This window comes from Chrysemys picta, chromosome 8, assembly GCF_011386835.1.
Source record: "Chrysemys picta bellii isolate R12L10 chromosome 8, ASM1138683v2, whole genome shotgun sequence".
Classification (NCBI taxonomy): Eukaryota; Metazoa; Chordata; order Testudines; family Emydidae; genus Chrysemys; species Chrysemys picta.
The window spans coordinates 96,984,465-97,010,502 of NC_088798.1; the positions used below are offsets into that span (position 1 = coordinate 96,984,465).

The window sequence follows — 26,038 nt, forward strand, 5'->3', positions numbered from 1 at the left end:
CTGCTGAAGAAGCACAAAGGGAGCTTAAGAAGAGTCACGGAGCTGGCCCTTTGCATCTATAGCTATTCTTGAATCTATAAGTTCTGACTTTCTTCGAGTGCTACAGAAACTGTGTTGGTCAACAGATTGCAGCATGCTGTTTTTAAGATCAAGAAAATACGTAGATTAATTTAATTCAAAACTATTAATTGAAATGTATTTATTTTGCATGAAGTGGCAGTTTTTAAATTTTCTTAAAACTTACCTTGCACCCATTACTGTAAGTGCACTGGAGTACTTTTTTGCAAAATTTTGCAGTTTAGATAGAAACGGGAAGTTAAATAGTCATGAATATAATGACTTCCTCAACGACACCCAACTGATCCCTATCACCTTTGAGGAAAAGGGTCTTGTTCCTAGTTTAATAAGGGTTTTATATATCAATTTTTAGATCTTGCAGTGCCTTTGTAGGCTGCCACACTATTATTGATTGTCAAATCTTGATTTACCTTCTTGCTATCCGTTTAGTTTTGCCATTCTCCTTCTTGTTTTTCTTTGCTTCTTCATCTCTTTCATTCAGCACTTTTGGTGCAGGCTGTCAGAGCTGTTGTGCAGCAGTGCTCCCAATCAGCATTGTGATTCTAACATTACAGTGAGTGGGACCATAAGAGCTTTGACCATACCTTGAAAGTTAATTCCTAAGAAAAGGACCCAGTCTACTCCTGAGGGAATTCTGCACTACTGCGCACATGCAGAACTCATGTTCCCCGCAGATTTCTTTGCTTCCCTGCAGAAAAATGACTTCTGATGGGGAAGCAAAGGGAAGCTGCAAGAGCTGTCATGCACCCATCCCCAGCAGCCTGGTCCCATCGTTTTGGGCACCCAGTGCAGCCGTCTAAGAGATAAATCACCATGGTGGGGCTGGGGATTGCCCAGCTGGTGGCTCGTACCCTGCACCAGGCTCAGCTGATAGTCCTGGCTGGGCTGGGGGTAGGGGAGGACAGGACTACTTCTTCCTCTACAAGGAGCATCTGGGGTTGGGTCATATTGACCCCCAGAAACCTCCCCTGGCTTCAGGAAGCTCTGCACCACTTCCATTGCCCCCCACTTCCTGCCCCCATCGCTCCTCAGCTGGGAAGGAGAGGTCACTATACAGGAGTTGATCCCCTGTCCGCCCAACCCCTGTGCATCCAGAACCCCCACCCCACCGAGCTCTCCACACTTGAACCATCACCCCGCCGAACTTCACCCCTCTGCACCCAAACCCCGCTGCTGAACCCCACTCCCAGCACTTAGATCCCTCCTGCCAAGCCCCACCACTCCTGCATCTAGATCCCTACCTCTGCACCCAGATCATCCTCCACTGTGCCGCACACAGTCAAACCCCCACCCCAACGAGCCCTCCCTCCCCGGAGCTGGACCACCCCGAGAAGTCAACTGCACCCACCCCCTCATTCCACTGAGTCCCAACCAGCCACACCCAGACCCCTGCCTCTCCAAGCCCCACTCCCCCAATACCTGATCCCCGACCCCGGCTCCCCGGAGCTGCCCGCACCCAGATTGCCCCACACAGAATCCTTGCACCCCACACCTGGATCCCCACACACGAAGCCCCTCCACACTTGGATCCTGCTGGGCTGAGTCTGCCTGTCCCACACCTGGATTGGGGGCTAGTGCTGAGCATGTGTGTGAGACTGTCCCTCTCACTTGCTATGTTGGTGCACCTGACACGGAGGGACAGGGCCCTGGGGTGTTTCAGGCTTAGTCCTGGACCTTGCCCTGTGTCAGGGTTGGGTGCAGACTTGCCGCCAAGTTCATCCTGCAGCCCTCCCCCTGGACACGATCTCCCACCTCTGTGCAGCCAATGGCTTCTGCTCCTCACTGCCATGCTGGAGCCTCCACATTTATTTACTGACAAAATATGCAGAATTTTATAATATTGTACTCAGAATTTTAAAATTTTTGGCACAGAATTCCTTCAGGAGTACCAGTCAGTGTGTGTGAAGTGCCTTTCACTGAGAACTTCTGTGTGGCATTCCAGTGTGAAAGAGAATGTGTAGTGTGAATTTCTTCCTATAGTGACACCACAAGGTGGGAAAATATGAGAGAAAAACTGTTTTTTAGAAGTCCAGTTTAATCTACTCTGAAGCTACAAATGCTAAAATGCATTATTCATAATCAAATAGTTATTTCATAATGCTACTACAGAACAGAGTGAAGGTTGCTTAGGTGCCTCAGCTATACATTTCTATATCTTACGAGCCTTTTTCTGGATTTCAGTTATGTGTAACGTTACTCTGAATTTCTTCGATTTGTAAGGCTTGGTTCTAGAATAATTAAAACATTAATGTAATGTTTTTTACCCTTTAAGCTACTGATCTTAATTTAGCCTCCCTTTAAAAAAAAAATCAGGTACTTATAGTGTTACATTGCTGTGATTTTACTATCCATAGTTTATAATTTCTTAATAGTTAAAATATTATTGCGTTTTACCTTGGTTCTTGAGGACCACAAGATCACAGCTTTGGTGTAATACTTCCCTTCTTGCCATGAATACTGTCAGCATTTCAGAGAATATTGCTGGTTGTTAACTTGTTCTACCTATGTTGCTTTCTTATTGCCTGCTGAGTTGACATACCTCTTGTTTTCATTTAAACTTCAAATATCTCTGCTGTGTAATGATAATGACTGAAGCTGTGTTCTTTCCCCTTTGGTGAATTGGGAGACTGAAACGCAGCAATCATGATGTGCTAACGATTTTCAGACAGGTGAAACTTTGGTCCTAAATAGCTCTACGTGCCTCTGAAATATATTTTGTTTTAATAATATTAGGTTTCCTTTGTAACTTAAATGCTTTATAAGAGTTAAGTTTCAAAAGTTTATTGGAACATACTGGTGTCTGTGGCCTGGTCCCCACTTCGCCCCCACTTCGGACTAAGGTACGCAAATTCAGCTACGTTAATAACGTAGCTGAATTCGAAGTACCTTAGTCCGAACTTACCGCGGGTCCAGACGCGGCAGGGAGGCTCCCCCGTCGATGCCGCGTACTCCTCTCGGCGAGCTGGAGTACCGCCGTCGACGGCGAGCACTTCCGGGATCGATCCCAGAACATCGATTTCCTGCCGCCGGACCCTCCGGTAAGTGAAGACGTACCCTGTATGTTTTTAAGAAGATTTGAGTCTGCATTTTTAAAAGAAGTCAGGCTAAAAGGAGGGCACGCTATTCTATAGTACTATTGTGAATTAAGGAGATTGTCTGAAAGGCCATTTCTTCATTCCTCTTAGACTATTTCCCTGGAATAAGCTAGCTTCTGTAAAAAAACAAAAACAAAATAAATACATCTCTAACTAATTTATGTGCAGTTTGGACTTGGAGGCTGTTCTTATCATTGATCTAGTGTTGGTTAATAATTAATGTTCATCCACAATGGTAAACAAGGTGACAACTGCTGACCTTTTCGTAATTGACATGTGCTTAGAATTGTTGCTCTTACAGTAGTTCTACTTAATATGAAATGAAATGTTAAATCATTAATAGAGTCGATTAAGTTGCTATTTTTATTTTGGTGCTGGTTTGTGAGACTGATGCATTTTATTCTCTTAAGGAGTAAATATTAGTCTGTTTAAAGTACTAAACAGTTTAGCTCTTAAGAGTCTTTCAGATCTACAACATAGGTCAAGCCGAAGGGCATAGCTTTTTGAAAATACAGTTTTGTCACCTTGTTGTTTGTACATTGTGTAATTACAGAGTTGTGCTTGTATTATGTAAAATTGAAAACTGAAAATTAAAGTTTGACCTTCCAAACATGGTGTGTAATGCCCATTGTTTTACTTGGGCTTTTTTGCCTTAGGTAAACGCTAGTTTGTTAATAGGGTTCCCTGCACCTCCTCATCCTGCAAATCCTTATTTGTGTAATGGTTTTGTGGAGATGAGTCAGTGATTGCATTCTGCTGGTTATTAAGGGATGGTGGCATTTTGACTGGTTATTATTGCCACTCCATGTATCAGAAATTAAATAATTGCATATTTATCATGTAAATGTGCTCACAGGCTATGCGACCGGCACACATTCTGTTCATTGAAAAATAAATAAATTAGTGGATTTAACAGTTCATCAAGGAATTTTGAAGTTGACAGTGTTTGTAATAATGGATAGTAGAAGCAGCTGTGGTATCATTCTTGGCAGCAGGAACAGCTGTTACTACAGATAGCTCAATGTGTGCTGTCCAAAGCCCCCAGGTTTTCTCCCATCACTATTAGGGTTACCATATTTAAAAAATACAAAAAGAGGACACTCCACGGGGCCCTGGCCCCGCCCCTTTCCCAACCCCGGCCCCAACCCCGCCCATTCCCCAAAGTCCCCGCCCTAACTCCCCCTCCTCCCTCCCAGCCATGCGAAAAGGACTGCCCAAGCGCTACCAGCTTCACAGTTTGCTGGGCAGCCTCCAGACCCTGTGCCCCCGGCCGGCGCTTCCCCAGCACAGCTGGAGCCCGGGAGGGGAAGCGCCCAGCTGGGGGCGCAGGGTCTGGAGGCTGCCCGGCAAACCATGAAGCCGGTAGCGCTCGGGCTTCGGGCAGCCCCTATGCCTCCGGACCCTGCGCCCCCAGCCGGGTACTTCCCCTCCCAGGCTCCAGCTGCTGTGCTCCTCCCCTGACTCTTCGGCTCTGTTTAAGAGCCAAGCTGCCCGAGCGCTCTGGCTTCAGGCAGCCCCCTTGCCTCCGGACCCCAGCCGCCGGCCGGGCACTTCTCCTCCCCGGCTCCAGCTGCTCTGCTCCTCCCCTGACTCAGACTTCGGCTCTGTTTAAGAGCCAAGCTGCCTGAGCCAGCGCTACCAGCTTCGGGCAGCCCCCGTGCCTCCGGACCTTGCGCCGCCGGAGCAGAGCAGCTGGAGCCCAGGAAGGGAAGTGCCCGGCCGGCGGCTTGGGGTCCGGAGGCACGGGGGCTGCCCGAAGCCGGTAGCGCTGGCTCGGGCAGCTTGGCTCTTAAACAGAGCCGAAGTCTGAGAGGGGAGGAGCACAGCAGCCGCGGGAGGGGAAGTGCCCATCCGGTATTTTTCTGGACATGTTCGGCTTTTTGGCAATTCCCCCCGGATGAGGGTTTGATTGCCGAAAAGCCGGACGTGTCCGGGAAAAAATGGACATATGGTAACCCTACGTGACTGGTGCCCGGGGCCGTGGGCGCAGCTCCAGCCCCAGGGGGATGCAAATCCGGACAGTGCCGGCTGCCCGCAACGCTCTGGCGTCCACAAGCCCCCCGGGGGCGCCCCCCAGCCCGGCGCTGGCTGCCGAGCGGCGCCCAGAGACACCCCCCACCCAAAGGACAGGGGCCCGTGCCCCCCCTCCCCCGACGGCTTGCTGCCTCACAGGGGCAGGTTGGTCGCGTCGCAGGGGCCGCTGGGAGTTGTAGTTCTCGTCCGCTCCCCTCTCCCGGCTCTCCCTGGAGCGTGAGGCCCGGCCGGACTACAGCCCCCAGCATGCCCTGGGCAGGAGCCGAGTGTCGCACCGAGATGATGTCACAGCGGGCGACCCACACACACAAATTCGGAGAGCCTAGCCTCCCTATTTCCCCGGACATGTCTGGCTTTTTGGCAATTCCCCCCAGACGGGGATTTGGGGACCAAAAAGCCGGACATGTCCGGGGAAATCCGGACGTATGGTAACCCTAATCACTATGTAACCTATGAACACCTTGGGGGCCATCTGCAAGTGGTCCTTGGGACACAGTTTAAGAACCATCTGTTATTTCATAGGTAATTATTTGTTCACGGGCATAGTAGACTAGGGCATAATAAAAGAAAGTTCACTTTTACCCTTGGGGAATGACCTCACCGCACATTAAGTGGTGGGGGCCGTTGTCTGCTTGTAGGAAAACATGTCACCCTAGAGAGCCAGAGTGACTTGCTGTGGCAGTTTCAGACTGGGTCTGCATGGACTGTCATCATAGCTGGATTGCTTAGAGGTCTGGGAGGTGGTGATTGCTTCTTGTCCCTTCCCCTTATGCATTCCTGAAGCGGCTGGATGCATTCTAGCACTTCTTTCTTTTGCCTGTAGAAAGAAGGGTAGCATGTCTTTTATTGGCTGATTGTCACCTAAATCAGAAAAAAACAGAACCAAACAAACAACCCTCTTCCCCTTATTCTGCATATATGCTTAAACTTTAGTATTTTAGCTTGAGCTTGTCAAACTGGGAAGTGAGGTCCACAATCTGTGTTGCTCTGATTGAAAAACACAATAAAAATTCAGGCTAATTAGCTATAGAAAGGCTAGAAATTATTGAATAAAGGTACTGTGCTGCTGAGAGACTCTCCAAACACAGTTTGCACTTGGGCTTAATTCCAAAGCAGTTAATGCAGGGGTGGGAAAACTATGACCTGGGGGCCGCGTCCAGCCCTTCAAGCGTTTTAATCTGGCCCTTGAGCTCCCACCGGGGAGCAGGGTTCTGGACTTGCCGTGCTCCGGCACTTCAGCCAGGGAGCGGAGTCAGGGGCTTGCCCCGCTCTGCACATGCTGTGGTGCCGTGCGGCTCTCGGAAGCAGCGGCATCTCCCCCCTTTGACTCCTATGTGTTGGGGCAGCGAGGGGGCTCTGCACACTGCCTCTGCCCCAAGCGCCGCCCCCGCAGCTCCCATTGGCCTGGAATCACGGCCAGTGGGAGCTGCAGGGACAGAGCCTGTGAGCGGGGCGGTGTTTAGAGCCTCCTGGCTGCCCCTCTGTGTATAGGAGCTGGAGGGGGGGCATGCCGCGGTTTCTGGGAGCTGCTTGAGTTAAGCGCCGCCCAGAGCCTGCACTCCTGAACCTCTCCTGCCCTCCGAACCCCTCGGTCCCAGCCCGGAGCATCCTTCTGCACCCCCAGCCCCTCATCTCGAGCCCCACCCCAGAGCCCGCACCCCCAGCCAGAACCCTCACCCTCCCCCCTGCACCCTAACCCGCTGCCCCAGCCCGAGCCCCCTCTCACAACATAAACTCCTTATTTTTGGCCCTACCCCAGAGACTACACCCCCATCTGGAGCCCTCACCCCCTTCTGCACCCCAACCCCCAATTTTTGAGCATTTATGGCCCGCCATCCAATTTTCCTATCCAGATGTGGCCCTCAGGCCAAAAAATTTGCCCACCTCTGAGTTAATGTGAGCAACATAAGCCAGTAAAGTGATGTAATATGAAGTGGATTTAACCCTTTATGATTGCCTGACCCAGACAGGATTAAGTGGATGATTCGAGCATTATTTCTTAGTTTTGATGGATAAATACTTGAACAATTTAATTTTCTTTTAAAATGACGTATGAAAGTCTTAATATTTATTAGGGCTGTCAATCGCAGTTAACTCACGTAATTAACTAAAAAAAGTAATTGTGATTTTAAAAATTAATTTTGATTAATCGCACTGTTAAACAACAGAATACCGATTGAAATTTATTAAATATTTTGTATGTTTTTCTACATTTTCATATATATTGTATTCTGTGTTGTAATTGAAATCATAGTTTATATTATTTTTGGTTACAAATATTTGCACTGTAAAAATGATAAACAAAAGAAATAGTATTTTTCAGTTCACCTCATACAAGTACTGTAGTGCAATCTGTTTGTTGTGAAAGTACAACTTACGAATGTAGATTGTTTTTGACAAAAAAAATCTAAACAATGTAAAACTTCAGAGCCTACACTCAGTCCTACTTCTTGCTCAGCCAACTGCTAAGACAAACAAGTTTATTTACGTTTACAGAAGATAAGGCTGCCCGCTTCTTGTCACCAGAAAGTGAGAACAGGCATTTGCATGGCACTTTTGTAGCCTGCATTGCAAGGTATTTACATGTCAGATATGCTAAACATTCATATGCCGCCTCATGCGTTGGCCACCATTCCAAAGGACATGCTTCCATGCTGATGACGCTCGTTAAAAGAATAATCCATTACTTAAATTTGTGACCGAACTCCTTGAGGGAGAATTGTATGTCTCCTGCTCTGTTTTACTCGCATTCTGCCATATATTTCATATTATAGCACTCTCGGATGATGCCCCAGCATATGTTCATTTTAAGAACACTTTCACTGCAGATTTGACAAAACACAAAGAAGGTACCAATGTGAGATTTCTAAAGATAGCTACAGCACTCAACCCAAGGTTTAAGAATCTGAAGTGCCTTCCAAAATCTGAGAGGTTCAAGTGTGGAGCATGCTGTGCCCCATTGAAAGACTTGCCAGAAACAGACAGCTTCGTTACTGCCCTAAACGCCAGAGGCGTAATGTGTACATACTAACTAACTAACTAAACTGTATGAATTGTGGTATAGATCATTTAGATAATTTGAGTTCAACCAGCAACATATAAAATTGCAACGGTTCTTTATTCCACTTTAACCGTTTTCTCTCATTTATAAGTATATGTACAAAGAGTATGGTGCAACATACTATTTTTGTTTTCATAAGTCAGGGATGACTACAATTTATGAGTGACAACACATATAGTCATCCCCGAATTGTGAAAATAATACGTCTCTGTCCTCTTATGTATGCTTTTTATGTAAAATATAAAAACAGATGCATGTACATGCACGAGATAGATATTTATACCAGTCTTTCTGTAATAGTAAATTGCATTGTAATATCTTTCCTTAAGTATTCAAGTGGTAAAACATGTTGAGTTATCATAACTTGTCGCTCATAATTATTAGTCAAAGGAGACTTTTTCATTTTTGTGGTATAAACTAACTGGAACTATAAGCTTAGGCCATAAACTGTTAAACCTGCGTAGAAATTGAATGTACTGCCTGATCATTTCTTTTCTACAGGCTACAGAAAGTGATATGGGAGATGTAGATTTAACAGGTCTCCCAGAAGCACCTGTGGACTCTGAAGATGAAGAAGAAGAAGATGAAGATATTGACAGAACTTCAGATCCATTACTGGGGCGAGATGTTGTACGAGAGTGCCTTGAAAAAGAACCTGCAGACAAAACGGATGATGACATTGGTGAGAAAGATCTTGATATGATCTATTATATAACTCAAATAATAAAGACTTCTTTGAAATTTGTGTAAGTGCATAATTATTACTAAATATATAGCCTCATAACTATGGATGATGCTTTTCTGAGATTTTTTCCAACTCTTGTTATTCCCAAAGAATTTATAAACAAACTAGACTATTATTCTCTTATATATATTATGAGAAACTAGGTGTTTGAAAATATTAGCACTGAGTTGCTAAATACTTTGGTGATTACAGTTTGCTAATGCGGGGTATGGGGCGGGGGGAATAAATTTAACTACCGGAAGCTGGCAAATTTGTTTTGGAATTTTAGGCAGGGTTGGTATTATTATCGCAGTATAAAGAGGCTGAATTTAAGTTCCAAGGAATCTGAGTCAAAAAGAGATTTCTGCAAGCACCAAGCTAAAGTTGGCATTAGTTTAACACTAAAATAAAAATTGAAATAGTTTATACTTTTCCTCTGATTATTTCTCTGAACACTGAAAAATGATTTCATGTTATTGATATTATCTAGCTTACAATCATCATTCAGCAAAAATACTTTATAACTTTTCTAAAGGCTTGAAGTTCAAGTGCTTTTACACTTAGCTAGATTGATGCCGTAATAGTCAATCAGAGCACAATCAAGATTGAAAAGCCAGGTTCTTTTTATTAATGTTGATTGTAAAATGCATGCGGTGCTCATTTAGCCACAGGCACTAATAGTGATAGAAATACCACTGAGTAATTCCTTCAGTACGTTTAACTCTGAGGTTTAATATACCTGCAGGGGGTATGGTACCTTAGAGGCACAGGCCTTGCAGTCTTCATATCAATGTTTCCTTTATCTAATAGAGCAATTACTGGAATTTATGCATCAACTCCCAGCCTTTGCAAACATGACCATGTCTGTAAGAAGAGAGCTTTGTTCAGTTATGATATTTGAAGTGGTAGAACAAGCAGGAGCCATCATACTTGAAGATGGACAAGAAGTAAGTTACAGCACATAACATAATTTAAGCACTGTATGATACTGAAACTCAGGATTTTAATATGTTCAAATCTAAACATACAATAGCATTAAACAATTTGTATGTATAGTACTTGAACAGTAATCTGGTATATTGCAATTTATTTTTGTACTGCTACCTAGTAGTTAGGGGTTATTTTATAAAAATTGTATTTATAATGTCATAAAAGAATGGATTGTTTCTATCAGTAAAAAAATAAAATGTTCTGCCCAGGAAATAATATTCCTTTTCTGAAGTAATCTTTAAAAAAATGTTTTTGATCTTGTGCAATTGTTACCCACTGGCTTAATTCAAGTCTCCTCTTGTGCAAATTTGAGCGTCCAGTGGTCATGTTTTAATGCCTATGTAAAAAATATAGTATCACACCATAGGCTTCGTTGTCAAAAGGGTAGCAACAGGACATGCAAATATTTGGAAATTATTAGTACTTGGTAGATTGCGAAGCTAGAAATAAACTTTTTTATTTTGGCTCATCCTTCACCTACTGCTTACAAGTCAGTGGACAGTAAACAGCAGTTCTTGACATGTTGTATTGAATGAAATGTTACAAAATTGTAATGAAAGCATATTTAGTATCACATGGGCAAATACTTCTGGAAGATAAGCATTCATCTTACTTATTAGAACTTGCTGAGAGATCCACACTTTTTTTTTTAATTCATTCTAGCTTGATTCTTGGTATGTTATTTTAAACGGCACCGTGGAAATCAGCCATCCAGATGGGAAAACTGAAAGTCTCTGTATGGGAAATAGTTTTGGGATTACCCCTTCTTTGGATAAACAGTACATGAATGGAGTGGTTAGGACCAAAGTAGATGACTGTCAGGTAAGATTATACCTGTGTATAATTTTCTTGCATTTTTAAGTGGTTAATAAAAAAGATAATATGGTTTCATCTAACATAATGATATTTATTCTGGAAATAGAATAAAGGAAGTTGGCACTTGATGGTGGGGGTGAGACATTTGGAAGGGTGGGCACTCTGTTAAATTAGGGCTTGTTTACAGAATGCTTTAGTCTGCAATAGACGGGTGTAAATTCCAGTGCACACTAGCATGTTGTGCACTAAATGGCCCACGTGGGCCCTGGTGGCATGCATTAAAAAGTAGGATTGCCAACAGTCCCTTATTAGAAGGGGTGTTTTCCAAGATCAGGAGTTGCTGATTGCTGCAAAAAGCGACAAGAAATACCACTGGTGAATGTAGGTGAGTACTGATTATTATTATTATTGATGATGATGATGATATCAGGAGAAGGGGGAGGATGTGGATGCTAAAAAAACAGTTCCTTAATTTTGAAATGCAATGTTGGCAACCCTAATTAAAAGTTCCCTAGTGCAAGTTACAGGGCTACATTAACACACACTAGGGAACTTTTGGTGTGGGCCAGCAGGGTCCACATAGGCTAGTTAGTGCACAACAAGCTAGTATGGACTAGAATTTACACCCTTCTAGTGCAAACTGAAACACCATATAGACAAGCCCTTAGTTGTCGGTTCTCCCTTCTTATTTTGTAACAATTTTCTTGTACATTGCTGTCATCTGCGAAACAGGAACTTTTGTGTTGTGCTGAAGTAGCTATTTACCACTTAAGGTCATGGTATTTGTGTGTGTTTGAAATGCTATAAGAACAGTTAAACAGAAAATATCCATTTCCACTTTTTACAAGCTAAGTTCTCTTTTAAGATTGGTCTTTGCACAGTAACATCGTAGTGCTGTATGAGGGATTATCAATTTAACTTGGACTCTGTTTACAATTTAATATCTAGTGGAACTGGACAGGACTGGACTGATGTCAAATGATATGCTATCACTATTGCATTACATTTGCCCAGGTTTAGTGTGTGGCGATGTGTTTATGTACTACAGGTTTATTAATTGTCCCCATATTGTTCTGGGTCAGTTTGTTTGTATAGCTCAGCAGGATTACTGGCGGATTCTGAACCATGTGGAAAAAAACACTCATAAAGTCGAGGAAGAAGGAGAAATTGTTATGGTAAAGGAGCACAGAGAGCTAGATCGCAGTGGAACCAGGAAAGGACATATAGTTATTAAGGTGATTTTCTTTATTTACTTAATATTCTACCTGTCAATCTCTAAAAATGTTAATTTGTCAGAAAATACAGTGGGAACTGGAACATATATTCACATTTGTCTCTCCTAATACAGCTCAATAGAGAGTTGATTAGAAAGGATTTATATTTTTATATAAATACAAAATCTGCTTCTTATTAATAAAATGGGATCTATTCAGTACAGATTTTCTGATTTTATGTTAGAAACCACCAGTTAGTGTCTTTACATTCGTTAATCTGTGTTGTGTTAGATTAGAAGAGGGATTTTAAAACAAACGAAAGAATTGATGGAATGTTATTGTGCAAACCAAATGCTATTATAAATGACAAGATCGTGCATAGTCCTACAAAATGTTTAGGAAGGTTGAAATATGTGAACTGAACTTAAACACACAGATACTTTTTCTTTCTAAGCGTTTATCAGTCACTTGGTATAATTTGAAGAGAAAAAAAAAGTGTACTATGCATGGTTCAAAGCCTGGATATCATCACTGGGGTGACCATACTGTGTGATACTTCCTGAAAGCCCTTTGAACTTCTATTTTTAAGGCAACACCTGAGCGACTCATCATGCATTTAATAGAAGAACATTCTATTGTGGACCCAACTTATATAGAAGATTTCCTTTTAACATACAGGACATTTCTATCAAGCCCATTGGAAGTTGGGGATAAACTCCTGGATTGGTTTAAAGTTGACAGCCTCCGAGATAAGGTTGGTGTCAAATGAACAGACCAGCTTTTGTGGTGAAAATATTATCAATCTTTAACCCTTTTTTATGGTGCTGATAAAGTCTGGCTGTTCCATGATAATCTAAAAATACATATTTTTATAGCAATGTATTTCAGTAGCATAAACAGGTATTCTTCCACATAGTTGCACACATGTAAGTTTTGATTCTAAATTCAGATATGCCTGATCATAGCCTCTAAAATGTGTAATTGCTGATCTAAATATGTAAATGGCAATGTATCTGAAATCTAAGTCAAGACCTATTGTTGACAAATTTCACATAGAGCAGATATTTTCAACTGTACTCTCTCATATTCTGGGTACAATCGGCCCTCTCAGAAGACCCATTTTTCCAGTAATTCAGGGCAATTAAGTGTCCATGATTTCCTGGGCATATCACTGTTGCTTTCATGACAGCATTGGACCTATCTTCCATTATTTTCAAGGCAGCAAGAGCATTTGATTTAAGCAGCTTTCTACAAACCATGCACCTGAACTTTACTTCCACCACAGAAAAGGGTTGTAGATGGTGCAGTTGATGAAATTTACAATACTTCTGTATATGGAAGTAAGTGAAGTTCTGTATGAATATTCACGTGTACACAAAATAAAACTTATATGGTCTGATGGTTTTTGTTCATAGCCTATTTGAAAAAGATGGCAATCATGTTCTTAGCTGACTTTTTTCATATATACGAGTTTACCTGCAACAAAACCTGTTGACCAGCAAAAGAGCTGGTATTTAAAATTAGAGTCTTTTCTGTGCTTTTCAACTGTTTCATGTTGTTGTTCTTTCTCCCTTTTTTGTGCCATGCATTTTGACAATTAATCTTACTTTTTTTTTTAATTAAAAATGTGAAAATTGTCCACAGAGAACATTTGAAATAACTACCACATGATCTTAGTAGTCTGTCTGACAGGACTATTCCATATTGTGACAGAATATACTCCCGTGTCCACATCCTATACTCTATTGTAATAAACTTTGTATAAAGTATGGCTTGTGAGATACCATTTAAAAACTCAACATTTGCTGATCAATAATGTCATGGCAAAATGCACATAGCAGTATTTTATTATATGTGAAGTTATAAACCCCTAAGTTGAGGTCATGACTAAAAGTATGTTTTCCAGGGAAGTCTGCGGAGTGGCCAAACCAGTCCCTCAAAGACAAAGGGCAAGCTGACACGTCAGCCAGGTGTAAACAAGGTTGATGGGCCATTACTTGATAAGTGGCCTTTTTTTTTTTTTTTTTTTTTTTTTTTGGCAGGAAAAGGGATGGGGGAAAAAATATACATCTTAGCACAGAAACAGCATTAAGTTTCCTTCCACACAGAGTGCCTGTCATCCTGAATCTCATCTGGAAATGTTTTCCAAGTGGGAGGGGACTGACACTATAAAAGGGAGGACGAACACCCCAGGGCACCTTTCCTCTCTTGCTCTCGCTCTTTGTCGATTGATTCACTGCACTAGAAGGAACAAAGAAAGCAGCCATTAAACAGAAGAAGGGATCCTGGCCTAAGAAGTTTGGCCACTAAGACTGTTGAGTGCAGGTGTTGAGAAGAACTTCGCTTTCAATTTAAGATAGTTTAAGTTAGGCATTAGTTGTGTTTATTCTTTATTTTTCTTGTAACCATTTCTGACTCTTATACCTTGTTACTTGTATTCATTTAAAATCTATCTCTTTGTAGTGAATAAATTTGTTTTATTGTTTTATTTAATCCAGTGTGTTTAAATTTAAGTGTTTGGGAAACTCCATTTGGGATGATAAAATATGTGAATAATATTCCCATTAATGAAATAACAGACCTATGTAAATTTGTATTGTCCAGGAGAGAGCTGGGCAGTACAGGGCAAACATTTCAGGGGAAAAATCTGGGACTCTGGGAGTGTGTTGGGGTCACCCTGTAGTATAATTCAAGCTAGTAAGAGCCTATGTACTGGCTGCAGTATACACACAGACATAACTGAAGGTGACTTCAATGCCGGAGGCTGTTTGTGAGCAATCCAGACTGGAAGCTACAGCAGCAAAGCATTGTAAAGGACACCCCAGGCTAGAAGGCAGGGGTGACACAGCTACTCATTAATCTGGATTGTGCCCTGGGTATGTCACACACACGTCAAGCACTTTCAAGATTTGTCTTTTCTGTGCATAAGGAAAAGAGTGACTTCAAAATGGGCTGAGTATATAGATATAGATACTAAAAATGACTTGGGCCGAGGGTCTGGGTTGGATAACATTTTTGCCAATGTGAAATTACAAGCACTTTTGCATACAGCAACTTTTTTGTGGACTTGCAAAGAAAGAAAACTGTCTCAGCAAATAAAATAGGAAGTAATTTATTTTTAGACAAAAGAAACTGCTGTAATTGTTGAGCACTTTTGTTTAATAGAGATTGAGTAATTGACAGGCTGACTATGAGAGTTGTATAGTAATTCTGTAGCACAGTCAACTGCATTGTCAAAAAATGGAGATGAAGGTTCTTGGGATGTAATGTTTTATCATTTCTATACATTTCCTAGAAATTATGCTTAAAGAATTGACCATTCACAGTGGCAATTTGAAAAGTGGAAGGTTTCTGAATTAAGCAAAACTAAAAGTACTAGAAGGGAAATTAATTGGCGTTGACTTTGTGTGACTGTAGATAGTAGTCCAGACCCTCAGATCCAATTTGATTTTTCCTTTTCTGATCAGTTTAATTGTGCAGTGGAGGAAAATGACTCAGGGATGGTTTAAAAGCACTAAGAGTGACCTCTGCTTTTGGTTTACTTCTATGAAAAACCTGTGTAACATCAATGTAGAAAATAATGGCAATCAGATTAAATCCACATAAACAAATGTGTTTACATTGTACATCATCTCTTTTTCCTTACTATCAACTCTAAAAGCAACCCATCCAAAATACACCCTCATGTTTATCTTGTTTCTGAAGGTCACCAGAGTGGTCTTATTGTGGGTGAACAATCATTTTAATGATTTTGAAGGAGATCCCGCTATGACACGGTTTCTGGAAGAATTTGAAAAAAAGTTGGAAGATACGGTAGGACTAAAAACTATCAGTGTCATGCTTTCCAGTGAGGTGTTTTTTTTTCCATCTGTGATTTAAGAATCTTTTTAAAAGTCCTTGGGCTAGAAGAAGACCATCTACATTTAGCTTTTAACAGAGTCCTATTTGTCTAAATTGTACATATGGTTGTACAGAATCAAACAGTAAAATGGTATAGACTACTAATTTCTATCCCTTGATGGTATTTCAAGAAAGAACAGGGTTTGGGGGGGTTTTTTAAGTAAGAATTGGTTCCTTAAGTTCATAGATTCTTTTTTCTGTGGCATTGTTCTTTTCAGTCGTTCTTCCAATTCGAGATGAAGAAACATTGCATTCCTTTGTGTGTCTTTTGATTTACAGAAAATGAAGGGTCACCTCAGATTGTTGAATATTGCCTGTGCCGCCAAAGCAAAGTGGAGGCAAATTACTTTGCAGAAACCTTCCAGAGACTCGCCACTCTTTTTCTGTCTAGTTGGAGGAAGCGACAAGGGTTTTGGCATTTTTGTAGAGACTGTAGAAACAGGCAGCAAAGCAGCAGAAGCTGGACTGAAGCGTGGTGATCAGGTAAGAAAGTGCATAAAATTATTGATGTTTCAGATGTAATTTTAATAAAAATCCCTCCTGGTTTAACCAAGTACAGTAAATGCCAGATAACATTTGTCTGAAATATAAGACTTAAAATATTACTAACTTGCTCACTATGTTTACCAAACTATGTAGTATTTTAAGGATTTACGGTTTGCATCTGCAGTTCTCTTCTACAGTTAAAATATATATGAAAAAAACCCCAAAATATCCTAATCATGGTTTGTTTTAGGAAAATTGTTAAAAAGGGTTGTAATGAAGTACACTCACTCTCGAGTGCCCCCTGGCCAAGTGCGTGTGCCTGCACACACTCTGTTTGTGGTGGGTCTTTGCTGACTCAGTCCTACGACCAAGTCAGACACAGTCTGTTTGGGTGATAAAAGCAAAGCAAACTCCTTCCGGGATATAAGTCCAATAGGGGGCCTATTTCATTACCCTCTGTAAGGTCCTTCAAACTGTGGCCCCATCCTGGGGCTTACTCTTCAATCAGTCCAGCAGGGCTTATCACAGTACCCTGGCCAAACTGTCTCTCAGCCCCTTCTGGGCTCCCTCAAATTATTCCTGCTCTTTAAGCAGTCCTGGCCCTGGTGTGGGATCACATCCACCAGAGCTCCCTCCCTGAAGACTCTCTGCTTCTCTGGGCCTTTCTGGGCCCTACCTCTTCAGCTGGGCCACTAAAAGACTTCAGTTCCCATTCTGGGTGCAACAAAGTCTGACATGTTTATAGGTCATACTTATATTTAAATTGTAGCAGCTAATTTATTAGGATATTTAGTAATGCATGTTTTCATAATACCACTCTGATATGTAGCAGTATTGTAACTTCTGAAGCATTTATTGTATCTTTTTTATAATATTAAATAGTAAATTTAGAGAATGAAAAACGTTTTGTGACATTTAATCTAAAAATTCAGTTTTTGTCCTCTTTCTCCTAAAAGATAATGGAAGTAAATGGACAGAACTTTGAGAACATTACATTTGTAAAAGCTGTTGAAATCTTGAGGAACAATACTCATCTTTCCATTACTGTAAAAACAAACATTTTTGGTGAGTAGACTTGCATAGCCAATATACCTTACATGTGAGAAAGAAGACAAAGTTCCCTGTCCTGAAGGCCTCAGGGCTGCTCTAAGTTCCACCCATTTGCCTATGACCCCAAGGAGCCATTCCTAGGGGTTGATGATCACCAGAGCACAGAGGCCAAGTCCCTTTTTTGCCTGGGTACTCCCCCTATACCAGGGTCTGCATGGGGATGGAGGCAGGGGTAGAGGCAGCATAACCAGCTCTGTGCTCCCTGGGAAATCCTTTAAGCAGCTTTTTTGGGCCCCTCTGTCACCTGTTTTGACAAGAAATAGCAAAAGATGTAAAATCAGGTTTTTAAAAATAAACTTTTAATAATGGGTGTGAGCGCCATAACATCTGTTACATCTGAAAGAGAAAATAGGGAATGTATCAAGTATATGTGCAATATCGATTTTAGCTTTAAATTGTCATTTTTCTAAACAAATAACTTTTTTAAATCTCGGTCAAAATATCTGTTAGTTTTCCATAACCCAGGGCATACATGGTCTGCATCCAACAACACAAATACCACTGCAGTAAGAACAAGATGCTCCCTAAACATACATGGTTTCTTTTCTTTGACTCATGTTATATCTGAGGTTGCTGGTGGTCTTTTCCTCTCCTGGGTCTCATCTGCTCATCTGCTGCTTCTAATTACTTGTCTCCTATTCACTATTGATTTTCTGTTTTTAATTTTTTTTCTTTACATCACTATAGAGGTCAAAAAGTGGCATGAACTTAACTATAGCTTATTGTTACAAACAAAATGAGGACAAAAATAATTTTAAAAAACCCCTTTCATCAAATAACGTATGCTAATACAAGGTGACATGCAGCAGTACACCAACTTGTACAACCTTCTGCTGAAAGTTAACATATTCATATGAACATGAAACGTAGCTGCAACCAAGTCAGTGGAAAAAAAACTCAGGCTGGTCTAGCTCTCTCTGATTATCTGTTCAGAATTACAGCACTGTCCATATAAATGTATATGCGTGGATTATGAGCCCTTTTTATTGTTGCTAGATATTCAAGGTGCTTACTCTGTCCGCTGCTTGACGTATTTTAACAAATCCATCAGCTAAAGCCCTTTGCAAAGACTGTATTTGCTATTCTAATTTTTGAATAGAGTGCTAAATGCCTAATATGGTGCTAGTGAGTTATCAGAGAGTATATCAGTGAATCCCCACGCTCACACCTGAATTTCTTCTACAAAGGTGCACAGTCCTAAATTTTGCTATGTAATAAAAGCATGCAATTTGATTTGGTATTTGTGCATAGTATGTGCTGCCTGCCTGGTTTGGGTGGAAAACACAAGTAATCAGCACTGTGCAGCTGTAAGTTCTGTTTCAGTGAGCACAGCCATATGTGTTCAACTGAAAACACTACATTTCTCTGATGTCAGCAACCTCAAAGATCTAAAAAAATAAACTGCTTGGCAGGAATTCATGTACAGCTTTGAAGGGCAGGGTTTTATGTTATATAACAGAAACACAAATAAAATAGGTATAACTTTTTCCCCCATGGAATGGTGTTTTCTGGAAATATCATTGTTACCAATTGACCAGTTAAATCTGATAAGTGTAAAAGAATATTGGATGTGGAATATATTTGATAATATCAATGAAGATCAAAGAAGTGCCAGTCAGTCTTGTGGTTGTTCTTAAGAAAACCATCTACATCCCATTACCTAACAGATATAGACAAAAACGTTGATTAATGTAAATGTAATGTTTCCCCTTTTATCTAGCTAATTGTCTGTAGTGGATGTTAGCAAAGTTTTATGAAATGTGTTTTAATGTTTATTAATAAGAAAAGTGAAAATGATGACATTTCTTCTACTTCATTTCTTAATTTGTGGTTGGAAATTCCCTCCAATGCAGTATTTTTCTCTTTGCAGTCTGTTTTCCATTAGTTATTTAGGGCCTACTCTCTCTCCCATTGAATTCAGTAGCGAAACTCCACTTGATTTCAGTGGGAAGAGGAAAGGAATATTAAATTGACCATATTGTCAGAGTGCATGTTAACAACTATACTATTCAGTATTTCTTTTATGGTGGTAGGTGAGGATGGGAAGAAGGATTAAAAGAACCAGCTTTCCAGGAGGTAAAAAGAAATTATAATAGGTTTATCTTCTTTTACAGTGTTTAAAGAGCTGCTTAGCAGGATAGGACAGGAGAAAAATGGAGTCCCCCATATTCCAAAAATTGCAGAAAAGAAAAGTAATCGCTACTCCATCCCAGATATGCCCGGAGATATGGAACAGATGTTTCCATGCGAGAAAGGAAACAAGAAAATCAAAGCAAACACAGTATCTGGCGGAAGAAACAGAATCAGGAAAATTTTAGACAAGACACGATTCAGCATCTTGCCTCCCAAACTATTTAGGTAGGTTAGACTGTTCTGGTAGAAGAGTAACCGTTGTCTAATAAGCTGTTGTTTTCTAAGTGGCTTAGAATGTTCAAGTTTATGTGACTATTGTTTACATAAGTATAAGAAAACTACAGCAAATGTGACTAGCAACTGTAGAATTAGACCAAAATAGGTTTGAAAATGCCCTTTCCTTTAATGTGCCTAATTTCAAACCTGCTTTGCTCTTACATCATTTTGAATGCCTATCCACAATATGTAATTCAAATATCTGATTGATTGTCATTATTCTCTTTAGCACCAATTGTTATAGTATGAATATGAGGAACTACCTGTGCAATCTGGGCACTGGAAAGCATTAATTAAGTAGCTTTCAGTTTAAAATGAGTGGATATGTTAAATCTGTTCAGGTGCTTTTGTCTATAACAACCCATTTGGATTAACACCTTTTGTAACTGTATTTGGAAAAGTGTTTTACATAAGGAGTTTTTTTCCTTATGCACGTGGATCAGTACCTGCAGTTGAATGTGCAATATTTCTTTAATATTTGTTCTGTGATTTACAGTTCAGAAAACTCAACTCAAATCATACATTAATGACTACTAGCCTTCCAGCTACCAACACCCTGTTATACTGTGAATATATTTACAACATATTCAAAGACTAATTGTTTTAAGTTCTAAGAATTATTCTGGATAAGACAAAATATTGAGTTTGGATTTGCATTTTAATAAATTAGGTGTTAATAAAAGTAGAACAACATTATTTCATAAAAGTTAAACATGGAAAAGACCTAATTGGTCAACTCATTTACTCCTTTTCCACCTTTGTTGTTATTCTTTAGTGCTTTGTGTCCTATGTTACTGACTCAAGCACTGGCACATTAACAATTTGCCTTGGGAAACTATTTCAGTAGACTAATAGGTCTTATTGTTATGACACTTGTCTTGATAGTCAGCTACATTTTTCTAGTTCTCACTTTCATCCTATTCCTCCTTATTATAAACAAGTTGGACCATTTCCACACAGACACCCCCAAATCAGTATGCTCTTCTTTTAGTCCTTAAGTACATAGAATAGATATAAAAATGGCAGAAGTCTTTTAATATAACATGAGATCAAAGTGTGATGCCATTTTAAAGACTAAGAAACGTCCCTGTCATAGTTCATTTTTCCCCAATGTTAATTCATATTCAGACATCAGTTGTCAAAGTGGAATCTTCATGTGTTGTTTGTATTAGGTCTTTGCATCTGCTTGATTTTTTTTTGTTTTTTTTTGTTTGTTTGTTTTTGTCATCTGGTTTTCTCTCTGCACTTCTCTTTCTCTCTCTTCTGTATAAACCTTGTTATTTATGTTCCTCAGTAGAATCATAGAATTGTTGAAATGTTTACAGTATTTTCCTTGTGTTTTCAACATTGTCTTCTTTCTGTTACTGCATCACCTTCTCAGGGGATTGTTTTGGTAAGAAATTGCCTAATTATATGTTGTTGTGGGGTGTACCAATACAGCTTCCTCACAAGCATGGATGCTTTTTCACTTCTGTGCAGTTTCTTTGGTACTGTTGAATAGTATATATAATTCCAGTACTTTTCCTGCTATAAACTCAAAAGTCTTACCATTAAGTTTACGTCATCTCATGGGATTTATAGTACCATATGCTGAAAAGTATTGGATCACCCCATTCCTGCCCCTGGGCAACGTGTGGGATGCTTCAAGAATTTGTAGAATTTTGTCAGGTTACTGCACAATTACATTGACCCCATTTTGGTGATCCAATAATGTGATTATAAGCAAGTCTACCATGCCTCTCAGCTGGTGGCCCTATATAGTAAAGAAAAACTGGCACCAGAATTTTGAGTACTCCACTTGGACTAAAAAATTAGGTATCTTGAAAATGCTCACAGTTTGTGGTATGTTTTTATACTTACCTTTGTAAAACTGATGCCCAAGTTGATATTCCCTTTGGTGTTTCATTTCTTTTCTCACATCTTCTCCCTTTAACCTTTTCAGTTCCAGTCTTTGGCATAAATTCTTTCAGCTCAATAAATCAAAACTGTTATTGATAAGAACACCACCTCCCAAATCATAGTATCTGCTTCTCCCTCTTCACCTTCATCCTCTAATTCACCCCACACTTTGAGTTGATTTTGGCCACCCACATTTCACGAATCTATCATTTGTTTACATTTCCATCAGATCCTACACTCACTACTTCTCTGCAGAAAAGCTTAGTCTTATGTTCATTTCCTCTCACCTAAACTGTTGTAATTTGTGCTTCCTTTTCCCTTGTGTCGTAAAGTTGCAACCCTTCAGACCTCAATTTGTCCAAAAAGTGACTCATCTCATTCACTCTGTCTACCCAAAAGCAGAAACACAGCACGATTGCTTGCATTCTCAGAAATCTTCACTGGCTTCTCCATTTCTAAATCAGCACAAAATTCTTTGTCTTTGTTTGCAAAACCCTTTCCAGTCTCTAATCCATTTTTTTCTGATCCTTAGCCTGTTTCTGAAGCTTCCTTGGTTCTCCTCTTCCTCCCCCCCACCCCCCCACAACAGTCACTGTAACCTCACCATCTGGAGCAGAACCTGATTTAATCTGTCTCTATGCAAATCGTATCTTAAGATCCATCTTTCTTCCTTGTTCTGAGACTCTTAACCTTCTTTGTATAATATATTATCCCACTCTTCTTTTGCTCAATCATTCTCCCTGAAACTTGGCCATTTTCCCTCCTCACCTCTGTCCTATTACATCTATAGATGTTGCCTCTGCCATATTTTAATTTACCTTTATGAATTGACTAGAATAATATGTGCTGTCATTAATGATGCTTTTGTATGAGCAATGCTGCATAAAATTGTAGTTATGTATTTTATACAGTACTATAAATAGAAGTGAGATGTATGGAAATACCATAATTACATTAAAAAGGCTCCAGTGGATGCATTAAAATGAGAGATGAGGTAGTTTTGGTTTCGTATGGATAGAAACTTTGAGAAATTAAAGTAACCAAATGTGTTCTGCTAAATAAACCAAAGGGATTTCTTCTTCCTATATCTTAATGCAGAACTCCTCCCTGACTTCCCCGAAATCGTACTTAAGAAAAAGTATTTTGCAAATAAATATACACAAAACCATCAACTTAGTTGATTGTTTTGGCAGAGGTGCTGCTAAAATTCCATTTAATAATGGGTAAGACTTTTAAACTTCTTTTAACTCTCTGCCACAAGTGAATTATGTTCTTGCTTCCTATATAGAAGCATGACCTGGTGGCTAGATTTTTTTTTTCTTGTTTTTGTTTTTTGATGAGTGGCCAAATGCTTACAGTTTGTGCTTTGGGCTGCAATTTTCTCAGAGCTGCACCTCTTTCTTGCTTGATGCACCACTTTGCCTAATGCTAGTCACCCTTCATAGTTCTTCTTGTGCTTGGGCCTCTCCTTTACCTTTTTCCCCAGTTGATTTGTGTTGCTGCAATACGAATCAAGAGAAGCAGGGTGTGCAAACCAGGTAAAAATATCAGCAATTGCTCTTCTTGGAAATGAGAACTTTCCCTTTTTATGATCCTGTAACAGGCCCCAGGTTCCCTGTGGATCTTCCACTTACCTATTGAGAGCCCAATGCAGGATTAAACAGGTCTAGCAGTTTCTCTGCTAAACCTCAGGTGCTGCTTCATTCAGCTCTTGTGTACTTCGTCATGTAATACTCTGGAGCATTTCTGACTGGGGAAGAACCAGAGAACAGGAAATGTGAAAGCAGTAGCATCCAGGTCCCTTAGAAAAGCTGCTGGATTCAGAGTGCCCCTGTATGGGAGGAAGACAAAGGCAGTTTGCTTCATGTTGCAGAGAGAGCGGAGGTCCTTTGGAGATCACAGCATAATCTTAGTTAGGCAACCATATTTTTAACTCACACGATTAACTCAAAAAAACTTAATCACAGTTTTAATCACACTGTTAAAAATAGAATGCCAATTTAAATTTATTAAATATTTTGTATGTTTTTCTACATTTTCATATATATTGTATTCTGTGTTGTAATTGAAATCAGTGTCTATTTTATTACAAATATTTGCACTGTAAAAATGATAAAACAAAAGAAATAGTATTTTTCAATTCACCTCATACAAGTACTGTAGTGCAATCTGTTGTGAAAGTGCAACTTACAAATGTAGATTTTGTATGCTATATAACTGCACTCAAAAACATCAGCATGGACGCATGTCCCCTTGAATGATGGTTGAAGCACGACGGGACATATGAATCTTTAGCGCATCTGGCACATAAATATTTTGTGATGCTGGCTACAACAGTGCCATACAAACGCCTAGTCTCGCTTTCAGGTGACACTGTAACAAGAAGCGGGCAGCATTATCTCCTAAAAATGTAAACAAACTTGTTTGTCTGAGTGATTGGCTGAACAAGAAGTAGAGCCTAGAAAGTCCACTCAGTCCTAAAGTTTTACATTAAGGTGATAAGTAACAGTCAGCATGGATTTGTCAAAAACAAATCGTGTCAAACCAACCTGATAGCTTTCTTTGACAGGGTAACAAGCCTTGTGGATGGGGAGGAAGATGTAGACGTGGTATATCTTTACTTTAGTAAAGCTTTTGATACTATCTCGTGTGACCTTCTTATAAACAAACTAGGGAAATGCAACCTAGATGTAGGGTTTTTCCCGGACATGTCCGGTTTTTCCCGGACATGTCCGGCTTTTCGGCAATCAAACCCCCGGGGGGAATTGCCAAAAAGCCGAACATGTCCGGAAAAATACCGGCCGGGCACTTCCTTTCCCGCGGCTGCTCTGCTCCTCCCCTGACTCAGTCTTCGGCTCTGTTTAAGAGCCAAGCTGCCCGAGCCAGCGCTACCGGCTTAGGGCAGCCCCCGTGCCTCCGGACCCCAAGCCGCCGGCCGGGCACTTCCCTTCCCGGGCTCCAGCTGCTCTGCTCCGGCGGCGCAGGGTTTGGAGGCAAGGGGGCTGCCCGAAGCTGGTAGCGCTGGCTCGGGCAGCTCAGCTCTTAAACAGAGCCAAAGAGTCAGGGGAGGAGCACAGCAGCTGGAGCCTGGGGGGGAAAGTGCCCGGCTGAGGGCGCAGGGTCCGGAGATATAGGGGCTGCCCGAAGCCCGAGCACTACCGGCTTCACGGGTTTGCCAGGCAGCCTCCAGACCCTGCACCCCCGGCTGGGCGCTTCCCCTCCTGGGCTCTAGCTGTGCTGGGGAAGCGCCGGCCGGGGGCACAGGGTCTGGAGGCTGCCTGGCAAACCGTGAAGCTGGTAGCGCTTGGGCAGCCCTTTTCGCGTGGCTGGGAGGGAGGAGGGGGAGTTAGGGCGGGGACTTTGGGGAATGAGCGGAGTTGGGGCGGGGAAAGGGCACAGTTGGGGCGGGGCCGGGGTGGAAAGGGGCGGGGCCAGGGCCCGTGGAGTGTCCTCTTTTTTTTATTTTTTAAATATGGTAACCCTACCTAGATGGAGCTACTATAAGGTGGGTGCAAAACTGGTTGGAAAACCATTCCCAGCGAGTAATTATCAGTGGTTCACCAGTCATGCTGGAAGGGCATAACGAGTGGGGTTCCGCAGGGATCAGTTCTGGGTCCAGATCTGTTTAATATCTTCATCAGTGATTTAGATAATGGCATACAGATTATACTTACAAAGTTTGCGGATGTTACCAAGCTGGGACGGGTTGTAAGTGCTTTGGAGGATAGGATTAAAATTGAAAATGATCATGACAAACTGGAGAAATGGTCTGAAATAAATAAGATGAAATTCAATAAGGACAAATGCAAAGTACTCCATTTGGGAAGGAACAACAAGTTGCACACATACAAAATAGGAAATGACTGCCTAGGAAGGAGTGCTGTGGAAAGGGATCTGGTGATCATAGTGGACCATGAGCTAAATGAGTCAACAGTGTAACGCTGTTGCAAAAAAAAGCGAACATCATTCAGGGATGTAAGCAAGACACAAGAAGTAATTCTTCCGCTCTACTCTGCTCTGATTAGGCCTCAACTGGAGTATTGTGTCCTGTTCTGGGCGCCACATTTCAGGAAAGATGTTGACAAATTGTAGAGAGTCCAGAGAAGAGCAACAAAAATTATTAAAGGTCTAGAAAACATTACCTATGAGGGAAGATTGAAAAAATTAGGTTTGTTTAGTCTGGAAAAGAGAAGACTGAGAGGGGACATAACAGTTTTCAAGT

The 26,038-nt window shown here is 41.1% G+C and overlaps 1 protein-coding gene across 16 annotated transcripts in view; it reads left to right on the forward strand.

The window, feature by feature from the left end:
- Positions 1-26,038, forward strand: part of RAPGEF6 (Rap guanine nucleotide exchange factor 6) — a 238,834-nt gene that overhangs the window by 162,292 nt on the left and 50,504 nt on the right. For all 16 annotated transcript variants that reach the window (XM_065555927.1, XM_024100179.3, XM_024100177.3 and 13 more), the window contains 9 exons: positions 8,770-8,950; positions 9,803-9,939; positions 10,646-10,804; positions 11,881-12,033; positions 12,602-12,766; positions 15,718-15,825; positions 16,192-16,395; positions 17,355-17,463; positions 19,623-19,866. In XM_065555927.1, the coding sequence (XP_065411999.1) occupies positions 8,770-8,950; positions 9,803-9,939; positions 10,646-10,804; positions 11,881-12,033; positions 12,602-12,766; positions 15,718-15,825; positions 16,192-16,395; positions 17,355-17,463; positions 19,623-19,866 (1,460 nt within the window). The remainder of the gene's footprint in view (positions 1-8,769; positions 8,951-9,802; positions 9,940-10,645; positions 10,805-11,880; positions 12,034-12,601; positions 12,767-15,717; positions 15,826-16,191; positions 16,396-17,354; positions 17,464-19,622; positions 19,867-26,038) is intronic.